The 16086-nt window shown below is 39.4% G+C and overlaps 1 protein-coding gene across 3 annotated transcripts in view; it reads left to right on the top strand.

The window, feature by feature from the left end:
* uqcc1 (ubiquinol-cytochrome c reductase complex assembly factor 1) overlaps positions 1–16086 on the top strand; it is a 26040-nt gene extending 9954 nt beyond the window's left edge. For all 3 annotated transcript variants that reach the window (XM_088337403.1, XM_088337401.1, XM_088337402.1), the window contains exons 3-9: positions 5111–5218; positions 5562–5634; positions 5713–5770; positions 6617–6725; positions 14730–14807; positions 14870–14983; positions 15758–16086. In XM_088337403.1, the coding sequence (XP_088193529.1) occupies positions 5111–5218; positions 5562–5634; positions 5713–5770; positions 6617–6725; positions 14730–14807; positions 14870–14983; positions 15758–15892 (675 nt within the window). In that variant the 3' untranslated portion in view covers positions 15893–16086. The remainder of the gene's footprint in view (positions 1–5110; positions 5219–5561; positions 5635–5712; positions 5771–6616; positions 6726–14729; positions 14808–14869; positions 14984–15757) is intronic.

Here is a 16086-nt window from a genome sequence, read left to right as displayed (position 1 = left end):
TGAACCCCATCGAGAATTTGTGGGGTATAGTTAAGAAGATGAAAGACACCAGACCTACAAATGCAAATGAGCTGAAGGCCGCTATCGAAGCATCCTGGGCATCAATAACACCTCAGCAATGCCACAGGCTGATTGCCTCCATGCCACGCCGGATTGATGCAGTAATCCGTGCAAAAGGATTCCCAACCAAGTACTGAGTGCATCAATGGACATTTTCAAATGTTTGATTTAGTTTTGCTGTTATAAAATTATTTTTTTACTTGGTCTGAGGAAGTATTCTAATATTTTGAGAGGATTTTTGAGTTTTTTTTCAGCTTTAAGCCAAAATCAGCATTATTCAAAGAATAAAAGGCTTGAAATAGTTCAATTGATGTGTAATGAATCCAGAATGTATGACATTTTTGTTTTTTTAATTGCATTACAGAAAATAAAAGAACTTTATCACAATATTCAAATTTTCTGAGACAGTCCTGTAAGTATTCACAGCCTTTGCCATGAAGCTCAAAATTGAGCTCAGGTGCATCTTTTTTTCCACTGATCATCCTTGAGATCTTTCTACAGCTTAATTGGAGTCCACCTGCAGTAAATTAGGGATCAGAATTTTCCGCGGATCCGCGGATTTTCGCTGTTTTTGAACCCCAAAGGTCATTCCCGTAAATCGTCTAAATTCGATGAGAAAATATTTTTGGGGGGTGAGGTATGATACGTGACTGTTTCATCACCCCAAGTTAGCAGTTAGAGATCGCGAGAAAAATCGGCAAAAAGAAGCGCAGCGCATTAGATCTATAACACACAACAAATAGATCGACTCCTACCATTGGTCGATAGGTTCGCTGATAACCAATCAGCGGAGCTTTTGTTCAGAGCATTGGCTTTCTCAAACATGGCGCTCCTTCCGGTCTTTTCAAACGGTGAAATGAGTGTTTGAAAAAGTAAATATGAAAATACTAAGAAAAGAAGACGAGGCTTTTGTCTCCGAGATTGATAAAGGAATCAAGAATAAATTTAAGTGGTCATGGCTGGAGAAGACTGTCACAGACTGACATGTATTTTCTTTAAGCATGTTCAGTTTGTGCATTCTATTTTCAAATTAATGATGAATGGTTATTAATGTATATATTTTCATATATATTGTTGATTAGTAGCTAAATACAAGGTCCATCTTCATCATCAAAACAACAACAATGGTGATGGTTGTAACATTGTAATCCCCCAATTGTTTTAAACATCTTAAAACTGAAAAAAATACATGGTTTCTGTTTTGTTCGATTTAATTCATTCTAGTGCAATTTTCACATAGCAAATAAGATAAATACCGTTGGCTTCGGGTGGGTTTGCCCCCCTGAGCCCCCCACCGGGCTCCGCCCTGGACCTGGCCAGGGCCTGCGGCCCCTGGACCCTGGCTATTTCAGCTGAAAATGAAAATCTCCATTCTGATCCCTGAGTAAATTCAGTTGATTGGACATGATTTGGAAAGGCACACACCTGTCTATATAAGGTCCCACAGTTGAGTGTGCATGTCAGAGCACAAACACCAAGCATGAAGTCAAAAGAACTGTCTGTAGACCTGCGAGACAGGATTGTCTTGAGGCACAAATCTGGGGAAGGATACAGAAAAATGTCTGCTGCTTTGAAGGTCCCAATGAGCACAGTGGCCTCCATTATTCGTAAATGGAAGACATTTGGAACCACCAGGACTCTTCCTAGAGCTGGCCGGCCTTCTAAACTGAGTGATCGGGGAAGAAGGGCCTTAGTCAGGGAGGTGACCAAGAACCCGATGGTCACTCTGTCAGAGCTCCAGCGTTCCTCTGTGGAGAGAGGAGAGCCTTCCGGAAGGACAACCATCTCTGCAGCAATCCACCAATCAGGCCTGTATGGTAGAGTGGCCAGACGAAAGACACTCTTAGTAAAAGGAACATGAAAGCCCGTCTGGAATTCGCCAAAAAGCACCTGAATGACTCTCAGACCATGAGAAATAAAATTCTCTGGTCTGATGAGACAAAGATTGAACTCTTTGGTGTGAATGCCAGGCGCCATGTTTGGAGGAAACCAGGCACCGCTCATCACCAGGCCAATACCATCCCTACAGTGAAGCATGGTGGTGGCAGCATCATGCTGTGGGGATGTTTTTCAGCAGCAGGAACTGGCAGACTAGTCAGGATAGAAGGAAAAATGAATGCAGCAATATATAGATATCCTGGATGAAAACCTGCTCCAGAGCGCTCTTGACCTCAGGCTGGGGCGATGGTTCATTTTTCAGCAGGACAACGACCCAAAGCACACAGCCAAGATCTCAAAAGATTGGCTTCAGAACCACTCCGTGAATGTCCTGGAGTGGCCCAGCCAGAGTCCAGACTTGAATCCGATCGAACATCTCTGGAGAGATCTGAAAATGGCTGTGCACAAACGTCTCCCATCCAAACTGATTAAGCTTGAGACTTGCAAAGAAGAATGGGCAAAACTGCCTAAAGATAAGGTGTGCTAAACTTGTGGGATCATATTCAAAAAGACTTGAGGCTGTATTTGCTGCCAAAGGTGGATCAACAAAGTATTAAGCAAAGGCTGTGAATACTTATGTAAATGTGATTTCTTAGTTTTCTATTTTTAATAAATTCAAAAAAAGTAAAAAAAAAAAATTTTCACATTGTCTTAATGGAGTATTTTGTGTAGAATTTTGAGATAAGAGATTAAATTAATACAATTTGGAATGAGGCTGTAACACAGGGGTCGGTAACCTTTTTGACTCAAAGAGCCATAAAAGCAAAATATATAAATTTTATTTTGGGAAAGAGCCACACCATATATTATGAGACAAATTTACTAAATTGCTAAACCCGCGCCCCAGACAAAAGCTTTAAACTTGTATCTTTCTTGCAATTACTCAAGATCGGTTAAACTCATTTTGACCCTTTTTTTTCCCACACATATTGGTTTCAAAACCAGACGTAAGCAGTTATTTTGTAAAAACGTCACAACATTCTGCAAACAGGGAGCCTGATGTGCTTATCTATGGCGCAGACGGCGTAGGGCGAGAGATCTGAGGGAGTGCTTGCACTTTTTGCATAGCTCCACCCATCCCTCCCACTCACCCAATCAAAAAACTTTAAGTTCTCTTCCGGTGTTTTGGCGTATTTACAGTGTGTTCTGTGGATTCATCATATGGTATCTGAACACTGAAGACAGATAATATAGTGAGGTTTTATATAACGGATTCTTTAGCGATGTACAGCCAGAACGAGTTTTTTTGTTTTTTTTGTTTTTTTTCGTGTAACACCTTGACTGTAAATTGTAGTGAAAAACGTGCCCTATATATACTGCCAAGCACAACTTTTATGTCAGCTTTGGTTTGGGTTTGAGAGTCTTTGAACAGGATTAATAGTTTACGTTTTGGACGAGATGGAGAAAATTTGCATGCAATCAAATTTGTCTCCGAGCCACAGGTACTCATAGAAAGAGCCATATATGGCTCGCGAGCCATAGGTTCCCGACCCCTGCTGTAACATAACAAAATGTGGAAAAAGTGAAGCGCTGTGATTACTTTCCAGATCCACTGTACCTATGCCATTGCTGTATTTAACACATACATCATGATAATAGGGCGCAGTTTAATATATCGTAGGAGTCCGCTCGCCCACAATTAGCCTTTTTAATTTCTCATGGTGTCCCTTTCTCCGTCTGTCTTGTAACAAAAACATACACGTAGACATGCCAGTGTACATATTTTAAGATCGATTGAGAGAAACCGAAATTTGGTTGCGCTGTATCAATGATAACGTTTTTTAATCAGTTAACAATAAGCGTGGCTATGGTAAAAACCATAAATAAAAATTACTTCCTGATTTTATTTCCTAAAAAATACCAAAAATGCTCAAAATGAACACAAATGATCCAGAAATAACATTTTCTTTACTACGTCCTATTTTTACAGTAAATAGTTAATGGTCTGCATTTATACAGCACTTTTCAAGTCACTGAAAACCTTTTTAAAGCAGTTTACAATGTGCTTCACACCTCCCAATTCACACATACAAATCCGGTAAGTATGTGCAAGATCTTTTTTTTTTTTTTTTTTTTTTTTTTTGCAGTGCCATCTAACACAAGTTACTAATATACTGTTCTAGGGATGCACGATTTTGGAAGAAAACTAATTGCGATTTTTCAGACCAATTGCAATTTCGATGCGATTTTCGATTTTACAATAGAAGTGCATTTTCTGTGCTTGTTTTGTTTTTGGGGAAAACTTAAACATAGTGACATGCAAACTTTACATTTACATTCAACCCGAGTTGATTTTTTTCTGGACTGAGCGTACACGACTCTAACAATAACTACAAATTAATACAGAATTGCGGTTGAATAAGTAGTCTTTATTGTCATTATACAAAAGTACAACAAAATCTGAGGGCTACTCCTTTCAGTGTAAAAGTTATTTAGGCAGCGGCTGGCAAGCTACATGCTAGCATCGGGTAACCGTGACTTCTGCAAGGTCTTTGGGATGATTGAAATACAAAGTCACAAATGTAGTGCTTTTCCACGAGTAGTAGCTCCAGGTCATCCGTTTCATGTGTAATTGATCCGGTGTTGGTGACTAGCCACGTTCGGCAGTGGCGGTTTAAGAGTTGTTAGCCTAGCTGTTAACTTTTCCTTTCCGACGCCGCCTCGGTCAATTCCCTATCGCACTACATCACATTGCAATATTGATTCAAATTCAGTAGTCTACTGCCACCTACTGATATGGATGAATGTTAGATACTCGGGTGATGATTAGATGAAAGCAAAGATAGTGACCAATGGCACTCTTTTGCAAATATGAAATCGAGCAAGACAAGGTCTCATGGCAGACAAGTGTGCCCCGGCACACTGGTTGAAAAACACTGTCCTAGATTACAAAAAAGCATATCAGCCTTAAAGGGTGTGGGGGAAAAAAAAGCAAAAACAGCAGGTAATGCAACAACACAAATTGTGGGTTTGTCTGAAATATATTTAACTGAAACTGCTTTTTCAAACAACAAATGATTTATAAAGGAAAATGTTAAAATCATTATGGTTACCCAAACTTCTCATCCGACTGATGCTAGACAACAAGTTACCATTAAGCTTTCTTTGTCAGACTTGCATGGTGAAAGAGACTCCTGCACCCACTGAGGAAGAAGTCGGAGGTTTCACCAAGTTAATCGAGGCCATGGGTTTCACAGGACCCCTCAAGTACCACAAATGGGTGAGTAAGGGGGACACTGTATAGCAGCGTATATACAGTGCCATGAAAAAATATTTGCCCGCTTCCTGATTGCTGTTTTTTGCATATTTATAACAGCGTCACATAGGTTTTGATTGTCTGTTTTTGGCTTAACAAATGTAATCAACATTTCAAAAGAGCATTTCGTATTTTTCTGGTTTGTCTCTGTGATAAAAAAAAATTGGTTTGATGATCTGAAAACTTTGAGTGATAAATATTAAAAAAAAACATAGAAATCAGGAAGGGGGAAATACTTTTTCACTGTGCTGTATGCCACAATACCTAAGGTTTTTGCCCAACCTTTCTCAATTTTATGTGTATGCAGAAGATAAAGATTGCGGCCCTACGAATGTATACATGCTGCGTAGAAAGAATCAACTACGATGACTTCTTCCAAAGTGAGTACCTACTGTTTTCTATACCAAGCAAGTAAGAACTGGGCATTAACCTAGCTAGCACTGACACTTTTGTCTCAGGGTGCTCACTTCCCGACACACTCAACTCCTGGTTCCTGGTGGCGCAACTGCATGTTTGGTGAGGTATACATTATGGTCATGGCACACATATGTTACCTACTCAGACACACATGCACACCATGAAACTGCAAAACACAACTGTGGGATAGTAGTTTTCCTCTATCCCCTTTTGAAATTCACCTCAGCGCTGTTGAGTTTCGGCCATCAAAATTTAGGATTGTTTGTGTCTCCAAGTCATGTCAAGTCATGTTTATTTGTATAGCGCTTAATCACAGAGTCTGAAAGGGCTGCACAGACCTCAGATTATTGCAAACCACCGACTATTATTACACTATCCCCTGATCATAGCTCCGTTATTTGCCAACAAAGGGTACATAAATTTTAAGATAAACTTTTGGTATTGACCAAATACATATTTTTCTACTATTATTTGAAAATAAAGTATTTTTGACAAATCAAACTATATATTTTTTTTATTTTTTCCACGTTCTGTCTCTAATGGTACACTTGTTGATAGGCCTCTCTAATATTTTCAGGATGGAGAACTCACACATTTAGTGGTTGACTAGTTACTTTTTTGCTCCGCTGTAAGACCTAAACCATGAGGGTACAGTTCCATTTTCCCAGAAAATCCATTAGTTCAGGTGTGTCCAAACTTTTCAGAAAGCAGGCCAGATTTGGTAGGCTAAAGATTTGTGCATTCTTTGAACCATCAACATATAAACACTAACTCCGAAAACACATGCTGGACACTATAAATTGTCCGTAGGTGTGAATATGAGAGTGAATGGTTGTCTGTCTATATGATCACATACTATTATACAAGAAGAAAAAAGTGTCTGGAAAAACAATATTTATTTTACTCAATTAATATTCAAGTTGCATTTTCTTTGTTGTTGGGCAGGATGTGTCTGGTTCGCATGCGTCAAGAGGGCCGAGCAGGCAAATACATGTGCCGATACGTGGTGCATTCCATGTGGGAGGATGTCGAGCAGCGCAGCAAGATTATGGGGGTGAGTTGATACATTTAATTCGTATCAAGTCCCACCCAGGTGCTGAATTGAAAAATTGAGCACATACTACTATTTCAAAAAGACGTCAAAAAGTTGTTTTTCTGGAGGACCAAAAAAAAAACCCCCGTTATTGATTACAAAATAACCATTGATCAAACACCAAACCCGATATACACATAGTGTACAATATACCTTCCTTCACAATACTTTTGACAGATCTACGTAAAATATTTTACATTAACGCTATAGCTCAACTGCATAATTTTCAAAAAGCACGCTCTAGCTTAGTGTGTCCTGTTTTCTCGAACATTCTTCATTCTCTTTTCTTATCTGGTTTGCATGCATCTTTAAGTTATGAAGCAGGCTCCACTACTTGAAAATGACACATAATACTATCGACACTTTGCACACATGTGACCCTACTACGTGACGACACCATGACGGATGGCAGTACACCCATGGGTGAGGCAAGTTAACAGTGGACAACAACAAAAAGAAAAGCTATACTATTCAACACCATTGACAACCACTAAAAATATCGTGCAGCTGTCAGATGAGGTGGCTCACCTTGTCGAAGAGCACAAAGCGCGCTATTTAGATAGTATGAGGATAGCTTTAGCAGGGATAGCTGGCGACCTATACCCTCACACCTTCACATATCTCACTAAATCGTGCAGTTTATCTGACATTAGTCCACTATATTGTAAATTAAGGATCCCACTTGATCTAAAAAGAATATACCGTAAATTCCGGACTGTAGAGCGCACCTGATTATAAGCCGCACCCACCACATTTCGGGAGGAAAACCGATTTTGTACATACACAAGCCGCACCTGTATATTAGCCGCATGCGCCCACATTGAGAAAATGCAACACAAACTCAAAATTAACCCATACCCGACACAGTCTAAAAATCACAGCCAGCAAAATGAACGGAAAATTATACCGGTACTTAAGGTTTGATGCAGACCTGCAGAGTCCGGGTGCCCGTTGAAAGTAATCCAAGGAAAAAAGTGTATATTTCCGAAGGTAAGGGTGGGAAAAATATATATCCACTATTGTCGGCCGCGTCCACAAAAACTCACTTTTACACGTCTCACCTTTACTCCACTTCCCGTCAGCCCGCGTTTGGCCCGCCCCTTCTTTCTCATTTGCTCGTGCAAAACATATCAGAATAAGTTTCTAAAATAAATACAATACAAAAATATACAGTTGCAAATACATATTATACATGGTTACACATATTTTCAAAGAAAGACGGTACACCGAGAGAGTTTTCAAAGCTTTAATAATAATATTATAACTTTTATCCCAAACCGTGCCTGTGAAGGGTAGCAAAACGCCACTAGAAACACGCTCGCGACACAGTAAACGGGTCTGTTAACAAAAAACATACCGTGTATGTAGAAACCACGGTAAACCGTCCTCATCTTCCTCCTTATAAGTGACGCTTCAAAGTCGTCTTCTTTCAGTATGGGAAAGAGACTGTGTCATATAGACGTCGTCCCACGCTCCCTTATTCAAAGACACGCTAGCAACACGCTCGCAAAGTAAAGTTTACGTGCAGTAGCTCTTTTTCCTTCTTTATCGGAATGCTCGATTGCGTTCAGCTTAAAAGTTGCGTCATGTGCCTTTTTTTTGCAATTTGCATGATGAGGATATGTCTACGCTAATTTAATTTGTGCACAAGCTAAGAAGTTGCAGTCTTCCTCGGCGCGTATATTCCACCGGTCTAAATCTTGCCTTTTGTACTCAAGCGTCGCTGGCGGCCGTTAGAAGAATTACATAAATTGGCCGCATCACTGAAAAAGCCGGAGGGTTGAAAGTTTGGGGAAAAAGTAGCGGCTTATAGTCCGGGATTTACGGTAAGAGTCTAGATGCCTACCGGTTCTCATCGGTGTTGAGCCAAAACATGCACTCCTGGCGTGAAATGTCCCCCCCTCACACAAACGTTACCAAAGATCCCTACTATCCAAATTTTTCGGAAATAGAATAGTAAAGCACGGGGCATTTGCACCTGGTATATAAATAACTTTTGAGCGTGTTGAAAATATTTACTTTGGCGAAATGACGCTTTATCTTCTGAACATTTGTCTCCTCTTTTATCCATTGATAATTTTACTGTTTATTTTGTTTTAATAAGGTTTATGGTTGAACACATAACAGATTTCAATATATGTGATGATCAGAAAATTACTGTTTTGAATCGCTGGTTAATCGCAATGAAAGCAGTTCGTTTTTGTAGTAAGAATATGCAACGATAAAACACTAAAGTTAGCACTAGCTAACTTATTGGTAGCTATATTGAGTGTCTTTGACGTGAGCCGTACCTACTTAACATAAACTTGCCCAGAAATACATACAATGTACCTTGTTAAAAAAAAAAAAACGGCTGCAGATCCTGGAGTACTTTGAGTGCTGGCAGTGTTGTGCTTTGGCACAACACCAGTCCTTCAGTTTGATTGCAAATAAACATTGCTGTCTTCTGTCTTCAACAAAAGGGATACGATAAAACTCTAAATCGGGTTAGAACATTACCGGCTCGCACAGCATTAAATCACCATTGTAAAACGTTGTGGTTATATTATTCTGTTATGGTTATTGATATTTGTTTCAACTCAAATGCTCATTCAAGTCCCGTCCGTCATGGCTCTTATTCTGCCACGAAAGGCAATGTGACGTCACGTGCAAAGTCAAGTCGAGTCAAGTCATGTTTATTTGTATAGCCCTAAAAACAGTCACAAAGGACTGCAGATCAAAGACTATTGCAAACTACAGACTATTATGACAGGCTGAGAAACTGAACTAAGTGATACAGGACCTACACAGCACAAGCAGTACCAGTATGGTTGTGGAGATGGATTTGATCCCAGTAGATTTTATTATGATTATGTTTGTTTATACTCAGAATGACTCAGTAAAGTAAGCTTACCTTTGTATGTTCATCAATGTGAACTGTGGGCCTGCATCTGGCTGGTGAAAAGTTGAATGTCAGGTTCCATTCTAGTCACTGCCAGTCTCAAACACTGATGCAGATGTTCATCTGTCAATCTTGATCTCATTGGAGTTTTCAGCAGTTTCATGCGTGAAAAGGTTTGCTCGCAAATATACGCGCTGCCAAGAAGTGTTGATATCTTCATTGCATGTTTTCTGATGTTAGGTAACCTGTCGTTTGGGAGGGCGGCATAGAAGTCAATGAGACTGTTGGGCTTGAATCCGTCTTTCAGAACATCACAGTTCTGTAACTCGGCCAACTCAAACTGATAAGAAGGCTGGGCTTCATCAATGTCGGCAACAAATGGGTTTTGGAAAAGACGGATTTCTTATGCATAAACATGTAGTTCACAGAATCGCACACTGAACTCCGCCTTCAGCATTTCCAATGCTTCCACACACTTTTCAGCTGTAAACTGGACTGCTGGGTTCTCTGCAGAGAGGTTTTGTATTGCAGGGAGATGGATGAAGCTGTGCTTTTTCACTTGTTCCAAAAGCAGCTCTAGTTTCACCTCGAATGCACACTCATTAAATCACGTGAGGTCCCCTTTAACATATAAATACAAAATAATATTGCCATCAATTGGTACTTTTCAAGAATCATTTAACAAAAACACCATAACTGTACCTTCCAAAACAACTCACTTTGTTTTATATGGTAACCAAATATACATATTAACATCACAGTACACTCTACCCAGTCCCGCATAACGTAGCATACCTCACTCTGTTGCTTATGCTAACGGACGACTTACTCGTACTATTTCACTTTTTGTAAACTTTACAGACATCACAAACAACCTTTACAAACATATTTTCACATATTATCCTCCTCACAGAAGTGTGTTACCAGTATAAACATTTCACCTGCAAAATAGAGGGTAAATGTCAGTCTCACACGACACCATTTACTTGTTGACATTAAGAGTGATTTATAGAACAAGTCTCATTAAATCACGTGAGGTCCCATGAGATTTGCCCCAAACACCCTTCTCTGACCTGTGAGACTATGTCTTCTAGTGGTGATATACTGGTACTTCACTTTTTCTGCTTTACAAAACAACATCAAAATATCAAAATATAACATTTTAACTAGTCAGCAACCCTTGATGTGCCGTATGAAATGGGTACTAACCAATAGTTAATAATGAAAATAGTTCATAACTAAGGAACATTTTATTGCAAAAGTCCAACTTTATTATCAAATACAAATACACGTATATGAAAAATTAAATAGATGCTTTTTGGTATTGTTCAGGGGGCCGGACCAAATGTGGAGGCGGGCCGCACCGGGCCGTAGTTTGGGGACCACTGATACACAGTGTTCTAAAGCAACACGTACTTGCATATCTTAGACACACACGTCAGTAATGATGTAACATATAACAAGTTATTTAGATAACTCTGCATGCTTACCAAATGATCAGCATCACTCCTTATCACTGAATGCCTTGAAATCTTCATCCTTAGTGTCTTTTCTACCAGTAAACTATTCCTGCTAGACGAAAAGCAGCTTCACTTTCTCTTTCCACTTTGAAAAATGTCCACAACAACAGGGCAAGGTTAAAATGATCAACACAGGCCTACAGTGCCCTCTTGCAGTTTAGTGTGAAAATAACATGTGAAGTGCTATAAAGTACATTTAAAACTCAGTGATGTAATAATGTGTTAATTATTTCACATAAACATCTTACTGAAGTATAAGTTGCTCCAAACTATGATTAAAAACTGATTTATAATCCAGGAAATATGGTCATCGAGATGAGTCTTTTTGCAATTGCGGCAAGGATGTGCAAAAGATTCCAGATGACCCCCTGTTTCACACTGCATCATTACTCTGTCAATTGCCTAAAACACCAGCAAACTGCACAGTAGGGCTGTAACGGTTAGTCGACGTTGTAGACTAAAATCGAAAGTATAAAATAGTCGACAATGAAATTCATTGTCGACAATTGTCGCTAGACAACTTTTTTCCAACAGAGTGGCCATTTTCCATGATTATAATCTGCTGAGAGTAGCTCATGGGCAATAGTGCCTCTGTCTCAAGCGGTAACATACAGAAGTGCTGGTGCCAACATCAAGTATGCATCTCAAAACTTCTATAGTTTGGGATCATTTTAGCCTGAATACAGCAAATAAAAAGTGTACTTGCAAAGTTTGCAAAGCAGACCATGCGTATCTTGGCAGTAGATCAGTGACATAGGAACATTTAAAGAGCATGTTTGACAGTTGAACGAAACTGAGTCCGACCCGCTTCGATAAGATTAAAGTAATATTCAAGCCATTACAGTTTTGATGACATGCATTGTACATTTAATACGCACATAATTAGTTATAAAAGAGATTTTTGAGCGGTATGCCAGACTGTGGCTGACAAACGTATTTGAAGTTAAACGTATGCAGTCCGAAAAACAAACCTCATTTATTAAAAACAACAAACGGCATTCGTTCAAACCATTGATTTTGATTGATTATAAGCCGCACCCATCACATTTTAAGGGGAAAACCGATTTTGTCCATACACAAGCCGCACCTGTATATAAGCCGCATGAACCCACACCAAACAAACACGAGATTAATCCAAGCCAAATTTCAAAGCCCGCGATTGAAACTAAATGTCCTTCATTGGAGCACACAGTCCAAAAATCTCAGCCGCCAAATGGAACCGCAAAATGATATAGGTACTTAAAATTTGTTGCAGACCTGCAGATTCTGGGTGCCCGTTGATAGTAATCCAAGGAAAAAAGTGTATATTTCCAAAAGTAAGGGTGGGGAAAATATTTATCCATTATTGTCCGCCGTGTCCACAAAAACTCACTTTTACCGGTCCTCACTTTCCCATCAGCGTTGGCGTTTGCTCCGCCCCTCTTTTTTAACTTGCTCGTGCAGAATAAGTGTCTCAAATAAATACAAATAAATACATTACATAAATATACAGTTGTAAATACATATTACACATATTTACAAAGAAAGACGGTACATCGAGAGAGTTTTCAAAGCTTTAATAATAATAATATAACTTTCATCCTAAACCGTGCCTTTGGGAGGTAGCCTCACGCTACTAAAAAGACGCTCGCATGCCCGCTAATCAGTTGATAAAGGAATTAGGGCCGAATTCGAAAGAATCACGGCAGACCACCCGTCACTTCCTTATTGGTAAAGACATTAAAGTTCTTTCACCATATCGGAAAGAAGCTATGTCATGATGACGTTACCCCATGCTCCCCACGCCCCGTTACTACAATGCAGTCCCAGCAACATGTCCGTTTGCTCTTGACCTAGAAGCTGCGTCATGAGCCTTAGTTTGTGCAATTTGCACGATGAGGGTATGATTACACTCATAAAATGTGATCTTCCTCGGCGCATATATTTCACCTGTCTAAATCTTACCTCCCGTACTCGAGCGCCTCTGGCGGCCCGTTAGAAAAATTACATAAAATGGCCGCATCTCTGAATAAGCCGCAGGGTTGAAGATTTGGGAAAAAAGTAGCGGCTTATAGTTTGGAATTTACGGTAAGTAAGCCATTGTGATGAAAAATAAGGTAGTATACCATGGTTACTGTGAAAGATTCTTAAAATGTTTAAGAAGAAGAATAATTTACTTTTAATTTCATTCTTTGTAACCATGTACACAGAACGAAATGTTGATACACCTGACGCGTACAGTTAAACTGTAGCGAGCCGTTTCAGCCGCAGCCAAACAGGGCGCAGCCATTTTAGTCATTAGGTGACCAAACCCCCCAATTCCAACCCTTAATGCCGAGCGCCAAGCAGGGAGGCAATAAGTACCAATGTTGTAAGTCTCAGGTATGACTCGGCCGAGGCTTGAACCAGCGACCTCCCAGTCACGGAGCGGGCGCCCTACCATCTAGGCTACCGAGCTGGTTATTAACCATGTTATTAAAATTACAAAAAATGTTGATTCCCACTATAAATAAGCGTAACCGAGTGGACAAGTTATGCTTTTCCGCTTAAGTAAACCATAATAAAACATTGAAAAAAGGTTGATTGAGGATTGGTACTTACTCTTCTTCTTCATTAATGGTAAATGGTCTGCATTTATATAGCGCTTTTCACGTCAATGAAGACCTCCCAAAGCGCCTTACAATGTTCTTCACACTTGCCCATTCACACACACACTCATACACCAAGATTTGATTAAAGCCATTTTGGCCATCTAGTGGTAATTTATCATATAATGTTTTCCCTCAAAAAACATTGTTTCATCAGAGAGTCCAGTGACTAAAATGATAGCCAGCAGATGTTATCTATAGAACTCTTATCAGAGTAACATGGGGCGCAGTTAACACTGGGACAGACCATATTTTACAGATATTAATCATGAAAAATGCACTAATAACTGAAATTGAGGAAATTTATCAATAAAGTAATATGGAAATGATAGAAGAACCATGAATTTATTACATTTTTCTCACTTAATGTTATAAATATAAGTTAATCAAACATGACTGGGGATATAACATTTTAGTGTACTTGTACTATAATCAGAATAATGTATTTAATGTTAATTTATCCTACATACATATCAGGTCGAGGACAGTTAAGCATACAAGAACATACAGTATTTTGAAAGTAAGTATAAGCCCTTTTTACACAAAATATACCATTTTATGTCATTGGGACTTGGTGCAGAATAATGGGAATGACCCAGCTATTGTTTTGTGTTTCTACTGACGGAGGACTGTGTCAAATTAGTTTTAGATAGGGCATTTTCATTTTTATTTTTTTACGAATTTGCAGTGTGTCGAATAAAAGATGTATTTTTCATGTAACCATTTTTCTTGTGTCTATTATCATTTGCCACATAATAAATCAACTTCATGGTGAATTTAAGAAAAAAAGAATAATCATCCAAATATTCTACTTATCATTTCAATAATCATGAGTCGACTATTTGAATAGTTGTTTGTTGGAGCCTTACTGCACAGTAAACTCATGTTGCTTCAAAGTACAAATATAATTAGTGGTAAAAATGTTGTGTGTCGGTAGATCGATGCCATCCATCGAAAAGAAGCCTTGAAAGCCATGACCGAGACCTTCTATGGCGCCTTGTTTGGCTACGATGAGGTAGATGCCGAGCTGGCTTAGTGAGCGCACGGTTGGGTGCTGATAAAGAGGTTTGTATGCAGGGCATCCTCTCCGACGACAGCGTCTTGGCAGCTGCCTTGTGGAGAAACTTGTTCAACTGCCAATGTGTCGATTCGGCCCTACTGGAGCTCATGGTGGAGTATGTGCGCAAGCAGGTGTGGGTTTGACTCATTATTTTACCATAAGAACTAGGGATAGACAGATGTGTTTTTCAGAACCAAAACTGATTACTAGTATTAAGAGGAAGCTGATAACAGATATTTGGACCTAATATTCATTTGCTGTTAATTCCTTAAATGTTGGCGGAGGACATTTTTTATAATACAAAAAGAAACAAAGATAATTTTTTTATAAATTTAAATAAAATATTACAAACAACTTTTTCTATCACAGACACAGGCATGTCTGGTCGAGTTAACTGAGCTGTCACTCACCCAATCAGACGTAGTAAGTAGTGAGGAACGACGAGTAGGGGAGGAGTAGGAATAAGAGAGAGAGAGAGATAATCTTGGTTGCATGAGATTTAATAATAGTTTGTCAAATGGATAAGAATACCAATATCAGTGCCGATAATTGGCTCGCCCGATAAACGGTCGACCTCTACTCCCGTTCTTTTGATCAGTGCCGGAGTTCTTCTTTGAATGGTACTGGGAAAATTGAAAAATTGGCTTTGAAAGTCCTTAAATAGTGCAGTCCTTAAACATTTTGGCCATGAAAAGGTGTACGAACCCTGGAATGTGTCCAGTGATTGGTTGGCATTCAGTCCAGGGGGCCTACTGCCAGATGTCATCTAGGATGGCCAACAGAATCACCGCAACCTTAGTGAGGATAAACAATTAAGAAAAAAATTAACGAATATCTCAATGCAGAAATGTTACAAATGTTCACATGACACAAATCAAGTTACCCCTCGTGTGTTACCTTTACAGATGCAGTTCATCGATTCACTCGATGGTGAGGACTTGCTTCTGACCGGAGAAGTCAAATGGCGGCCCCTGGTGGAGAAGAATGCCCAAAGCATTTTGAAAGTGGCCACGCCCACATACAATGATGCTGGACTGTAACCTGTCATTTGATTTTAGTATGTGATAAGGCTCATAACTTGTTCTGACCAAGTCAACAACACATACTTTCCTGATTATTTCATCACTCTTTGTGTGTGTGTGTGTGTGTGTGTGTGCGCGCGCGCGCGCGCGTATGAGCACGTGCTTGTGTTATGTCGAATAATAAAAAATTCACTAAGTGGCTGTGATCATGA

Source organism: Urocampus carinirostris, chromosome 6 (genome assembly GCF_059441175.1).
Source record: "Urocampus carinirostris isolate Australia breed hairy pipefish chromosome 6, RoL_Ucar_1.0, whole genome shotgun sequence".
Classification (NCBI taxonomy): domain Eukaryota; kingdom Metazoa; phylum Chordata; class Actinopteri; order Syngnathiformes; family Syngnathidae; genus Urocampus; species Urocampus carinirostris.
Note: the sequence above shows the minus strand (reverse complement) of the source record. Positions and strands in the feature narration are given on the sequence as shown.